The sequence below is a fragment of the Camarhynchus parvulus genome, chromosome 6 (assembly GCF_901933205.1).
Source record: "Camarhynchus parvulus chromosome 6, STF_HiC, whole genome shotgun sequence".
Classification (NCBI taxonomy): Eukaryota; Metazoa; Chordata; class Aves; order Passeriformes; family Thraupidae; genus Camarhynchus; species Camarhynchus parvulus.
Window position 1 is genome coordinate 19,211,491 of NC_044576.1, and position 5,943 is coordinate 19,217,433.

A 5,943-nucleotide genomic window follows, 5' to 3' on the forward strand; every position below is an offset into this window, starting at 1 on the left:
GATAAAAGAACTTAAAAAAAGAGAGACACTGTAGTCTTGCTATTAACGGGAGATAAATTGCGAGAGACCATTTCATGCCCAGGGACTTAGAGAGCAGCATCCCCAAGAGCCATTAGCTCTCAGCAAGAGTCGTGCTGAAGCCCTTTGCTGTCAGGACAGAAGCATGCATATAAATTTTATACCATTTGTCTTTGAGCAGAAACAAAAGATCAGCTCCAAATTCTCAGCATCTTGTCTCGACCAACATGAAATAATACTGTCTTGTCTGGCTGTCTTGTTGGTCTTTTCCCATCAAAAGAATACTGGTGATAAATTTATTCATAATTTTGGAAAAGGTTTTGCTCTTAAAATTAAAAAAGAAGCAGCAAACACATGGAGTTGAGGCTATATTTATTCCTGTTAGTGCAAATCATGCTGCTGCTAAGGATCGTGACTTTGGGAAGTGCACAGTACTTTTTTAAATTGAAAAGAAACACAGCTTTAAAAGGTTAGCCACTACCCTTTCTTCTTCTGCATTTCACTAAACTAACTCTGAGGATGATGCATCTAATGTATTTTCTAGTTACAACTGCAGCATGTAAATTTTCCAGTTACTTTAATTAGGATTTTTTGTTCTTTTTCAACCAAGAATTCAAGCCCTATAGACATTTTGGGACCTAAGGCTTTCATTTACACATGAGAGAATATCTGCTGGCTCCAGCAGTCAGATTAAATATAGGATCTGTAAATAATCTGGAGAATAAAATGCTTTAAGATATTTCTTATTGAATTAAGAATGTGTGCTAAAGTAGATATTAGATACAATTTTGTATTTTAGGATTTGGAGATTTATAATTGGACCAGATTTTGTCCTATGGATCTCCTTTGTTAAATAGATATTTTAGTACTTTATGAGTGTCTAATAAGAAATCAGTTCTGTGTTTTACCATGATGCTTCTATTAAACATTTTCTTATTTTATGCCAGAAAATAATATCATGTTAGAGCCTAAAATTATTAAAGCTGGAGATATACACGTACCTAACAGATATATACTTGTACCTAACAGATACAAGTTAGGTATCTGTACAAGGTACAAGGAAGGAGAATGAGGGCTGAGAGGGTTAACCTAAACTCTGTAATACTGTATGGTTAAAAGACTCTTTCATGTACCTGTGTTCATGAAGTGAGTTTGGAATTCTTAAAAAATCCAGATTAATGCAGAGGAGGGGATTTGTTGTTTGGCAAATTGACAAAGCCTGCCATTCACTCACCTCGTGTGCTGCTTGGCTTTACAGTAAGTCTTAGATAGGCTTCACAGCACAAGGGAGGCCTGAAATATGTCAGGGGCAATTAAAGAGAGATTCCCAAAGATTTCAGGTTCCATTATCCAATGAGCTCCAGCTTGAATAGTTGCTTTTTTATTTTTTCATTTCTTTTTATTCTTTCTGTGTCTCCACCTTATTCTTATTTGCTAATAGTCTGATGGCTTTTAACTTGCACCACAAACTTCCAAAAACATTGCATCCCTTCACAGACTCTCCTAGCACAGGCTGGTCATAAACTCAAGTAGGAAGCATCAGTGTCAAAATTGCATGTGGAAACATTAATATGCAAATACAGGCAAGTACAGCTGGTAGAGCTGAGGGTTGAGCTATGACTGCTTGAGCAGGTTTCACTTGTTGAACCTCTGAATTCAGAGGAATTAATAAAGACTGAGAGGGAAAATCAGCATCTTCCAGAAGGCAATGCCTAGTGCAGAACCCAGAAAAGAGTAATTCCTGTTGTGGACTGGGACAAAAGACTGAACTGCTCAAAGTCTGGGGTCTGCAGCTCCAGATCCATTGTGGGACAAGCTCTGCTCAGACAGTGATGAAAGAGTAATTCCATTCCATTTATTAATTTTTGATGTCACTTTACAGGAAAGAATTGCTACACACAGCAAGACAGCTTACTGCCTTCTTTAACCTTGCAAATTACAGTAACATCTCCTAAATGTCCCTTCAAAATCAGAAGGTGGTGAAAGAGAGATTAGTGCTATTTAATAGGATCAAGGGCTTTCTGCATATAAAGAGAGCAATTAAAGCCAGATGCACTAATAGTATGCCCAGATTCAGCATCACTGATTTTTCTCCAAAAGAAAATCAGGAAATGGTATTGCCAGCTTTCAAGGTTCTGTTGGAACCTCCAGATACAGAGATGAGCTCAGCAGCCAAAGGAAAGAAAACAATGTCGTTGTAAGAAATATGGCACAAAGATGTGGGGTTTTATGGTTGTTTTTGTTTTTTGCTTCTGAAAACTTCCTGAGTTAGACCTCCTATAATTCATTTCCAGAAGCTAAAATGTTGATCATTTGTTTTTTGTTTTTTAAGGTAGCTTATGCTTTTCCTTGAAAACCACACCTAGTGTACTGGTCTGTCAGCTGGCAGCACCCTTGTGATGACAGCCCAAGCAGCAGCTGCATATGGCAAAGGTTGATTATTCCCAGCACCACCTTCCTCTGGGAGGGAAGAGTTTATCAGGCCAACTGGACAAACAGTCAGGGTTTGAGCCTGCCAGGCTGGCCACACTGGCTCTTCTTGCTGAGGGCAGTCAGGAGGTGCTGAAGAAGGAAGGATATGATGACAGGAGCCAGGCAAGCCAGGACCCAGAGCGGCGGCGAAGGACTGCCCCAGCTGCAATGGGAGAGCAGAGGTAAAGGGTGGGTGCAGAGTGGGTGCATGGGCAGATCTGGTGAGCTGAACTAAATGCAGGGGTGGGAAGTGTAATGAGTACATCTTGTGGAGCTGCCACAGGACTAAAACGAATTGTTTCTGTTGGACGTGAAGATCTTGGCTGCAAAGTGTTTCTGGTTTTGTTGCCTTAGCTGGTGGTAGCAGCTGTTATCCAATAATGGGAGAGGATTAAAATGTTGAGATAGGAATCAAAAGGCCATGGTCTTCCCCCTTAAAAACAAATCTTCTAAGGATCTCACTGTGGTTTCCCAGCCTTTGGGATCTGCAGATCTGTTTGTCAATAGAAAAACTGAGTATTTGTTTGTTATTCAGCACTAGGCTTTGGTGTTATTAACCACAGTAAATGCAATTAATACAGTCTCTTGGGTTGTTTTATTTTATTAGTTTGTGGAGCTAAAAGGAAGACTTTGAGCTATTTTGGAGACTCAGGGAAATATTGTGGTTAAACATAGAGTAAGGGACCCTCTTCTTTCTTCTCCCTCCTGGGTAAACAATGAATTTGTTCAGCCTTCCTAGCTGGGTTTTTAAATGCAGAGTGATGTGGGTAATCAGCTTGGTTGCCATGGCATTCCACCTTTGCATCTGATGGTGAGAAATACAAGCTCTAGCAGCGCTGCACAAAGCTGCTGTGCTGGGGCCATGGAAGTAAAACAAAGCTGGGCATTATTGCAAGGTACTGTGCAATGCTCTAGCCAGCTGCCCGCTCTGTGGCTGCTTGGGTGGCAGGCTCGTGAAGGAAAAGTGAGCAGTCATTAAAAAAAAAGTCATCCAAGCCACATTCAGTGATGATGAAGCTTTGGCATAGCACTTGCACAGAGCATTATCAAGCTATTTGCTGTAAATGAAATTGTCTTGGCACTAAGAGCTGCATGCAACAATCCAGATTCTTGTGAGAGCCACTGGGAAGATCCTGATTACTTCTTAGTGGCCCTCTCACAGCCATCCTTAAAACCCTACAGAAAGAGTCTGCAACTGTTCTGGTCATAGGCAGATGTCTAGGCCTGTGTAGGACCCCAGGCAGCTGAGGGAAACTTTAGCTTTCCTTACCAAAATGTACCCCATTTTGTGTGGATAAAGTATCTCTCAAACCCCTCTTTCCCCTGGAAAACAACTTGCCTATTTCAACAGTACGCCATTAGCTGGGTGAAATATCATTCATCTCCTAAATCCAGTTCCTGTACCTAGATGCTTCTGAGTTTCTCAACCTTTCTCTTCACAGCTGGTTTCTCACCCAGCCCTGTTCAAGTTCTTCTTTGGAGACAGTTGCCCAGCTGTTCTGTGGCAAACAGGGCTGGGTCACGTAGCTTGCAAAATCTGTCAGCAAGAAAGGTTTTTCTAGGGTTCAATGAGGTCTCAGTCGTTTCTTATTCTGGCATAAATGTATGGTTTTCTACTTGGGCAACCGGTCTAACTTTAAACTTTAGGCTCATAGAAATTGATTTTGGGGAGAGAACAGCTGTCTCTTCGTCTTTATGTCCCTTGAAAAAAGTTAACGTACTTGAATGCACGATCACCCAAGGTGCTCTCACCCGGGTCAGTTACACACTGGAACCGTGCTGCAGGTGTTACAGGGCTCCGGTGAGACAAAGAACTACGCGAGCTTCTTGTCACAAAATAGTTACCGCTTTATTGGGGAGTAGAAGAGGAGAGCGGACAGAGTCGGGGGGCATTGGAGGCGGTGGCCGAGGGCAGGCAAGGCCGGCAGTGTCCGGGTGCGGAGCCCGGGCGGCCGCGCTCCCTCCCGCGGGCCGGAGCGGCTCAGCCCTCCCAGAAGCCGACGAAGAAGCTGCACAGCGAGTGCCACCGCTCGGCGCAGTACGTCTGCGCCGGGTCTTCGGAGGGCTCCGGGCCGGGGGCCGGCGTGGCCGGGCCGGGGTCGGGCAGCAGGCGCAGCTGCGCCTCGGGCGGGGCACGGCCCGGGCCGCAGGGCGGGCGCTGAGCGGCGCTCCCGGGGCGCAGGGGTGCCGCCGCCGCCGCAGCCGGGACAGGATCTGCCGCCAGTAGTGGCGGCTGCGGGCGCCGAAGGCCGGGCAGCGCCGCGGCTCCCCGCGGTAGGCGCAGCTCCGCGCCGCCCCGCCGCCCGCCGCCCGGCAGCTCAGCCGCAGCTCGCTGGCCCCCGCCGCCGAGCGCAGCTCCCAGCGGCACCGGTGCCGCTCCGGCGTGGAGAACCGCCCCGTCCGCGCCTCCTCCGCCGCCTCCCGCTCCGCGCCGCCGGCGGCGGCCCCCAGGGCGGCCAGGGCCAGCAGCGCCAGGGGCGGCCTCATCCTCGGCGTGCCTCAGCGGCGGGGCGTCCCGGCGCGGGGCGCTCCCTCCCGCCGCATCCTCCGCGCCCTGCGGACACACGGAGCGTGGCGGGCGGTGTCCCGGCGGCAGCGCAGCCCCCGGGGTCCCGCCAGCCCGAGCCGGGCGCGGAGCGGGCTGATCCCTCCAGGCTCGTAAGCCCCGGGCTTTTAGTTCGTGTCCGTCCATCCGTCAGCTCCGTCCCGGGACCACCCCGGCGGAAGCCGTAACTGGACAGCAGCAGCCGGAGCCCATCGTGCGGCATCACAGCTGCGAGCGGCATCAGACCCGGCGAGGGGCAACCCCGTCCTTTCCCCCGCACCCGGTTTTCCCCACGCACCCCGGTGTTTTCCGCCCACTCCCGAGGCACTCACGGCGCGCCGTGCGGTGCGTGGCGGTGCGGGGACAGGCGCTCCCGGGCTGCCCGCGGCGGGCCCGGCACGCGGTTATCAATGCTCGGGGACTGCCCCCGCCGACGCCCCTCCCCGGCCGCCGCCCGCGGGGACAGCGCGGGGACATATCCCTGGAAAGATCTGAGGCCAGGCTGGATGGGGCTCTGAGCAATCTGATCTGGTTGAAGATGTCCCAGCTTGTTGAAGGGGCTGAGCTAGCAGACCATTAAAATTCCCTCACAACCCAAACCGTTCTATGATATGACAAGAGCAATTGATATTGACTAATCGATCTTTCTGTGCTAAAAATGAAAGACTTCTGCAGAGCGAGATACTGAGAGAAAGACTCCTGGAGAAGAGGTGGGATTTTCTAATTCAGGAGAGAGGGAACATTTTCAGGTAGCTGCCCCAGTTCCTAACTGCATTGCATAGTTAGAGCTTTCCCTGGTTGGTTGTTTGGAGCGGGAGAGAAACAGCGGAGGAGAGAGGACCATGAGAAGGAAATAAAATATCTTGGGCAACAAACCATAGGAGAGGGTTTATAACCAAGAATCTCAA

At 48.9% G+C, this 5,943-nt stretch overlaps 1 protein-coding gene across 1 annotated transcript; it reads right to left on the minus strand.

Moving 5' to 3' along the window:
* Positions 1-4,314: 4,314 nt before the first annotated feature.
* On the minus strand, positions 4,315-5,519 carry FGFBP3 (fibroblast growth factor binding protein 3). Its single transcript, XM_030951501.1, has 2 exons — positions 5,334-5,519; positions 4,315-5,044 (listed from the first exon to the last, which is right to left on the minus strand). Exon 2 carries the CDS (start codon positions 4,975-4,977, stop codon positions 4,321-4,323), a length of 657 nt encoding a protein of 218 aa, XP_030807361.1. The 5' UTR covers positions 4,978-5,044; positions 5,334-5,519; the 3' UTR covers positions 4,315-4,320.
* Positions 5,520-5,943: the final 424 nt, after the last annotated feature.

Coding starts and splice junctions, on each gene's coding strand:
- FGFBP3 (XM_030951501.1), bottom strand. CDS start 4,977: ATGAGGCCGCCCCTGGCGCTGCTGGCCCTGGCCGCCCTGGGGGCCGCC.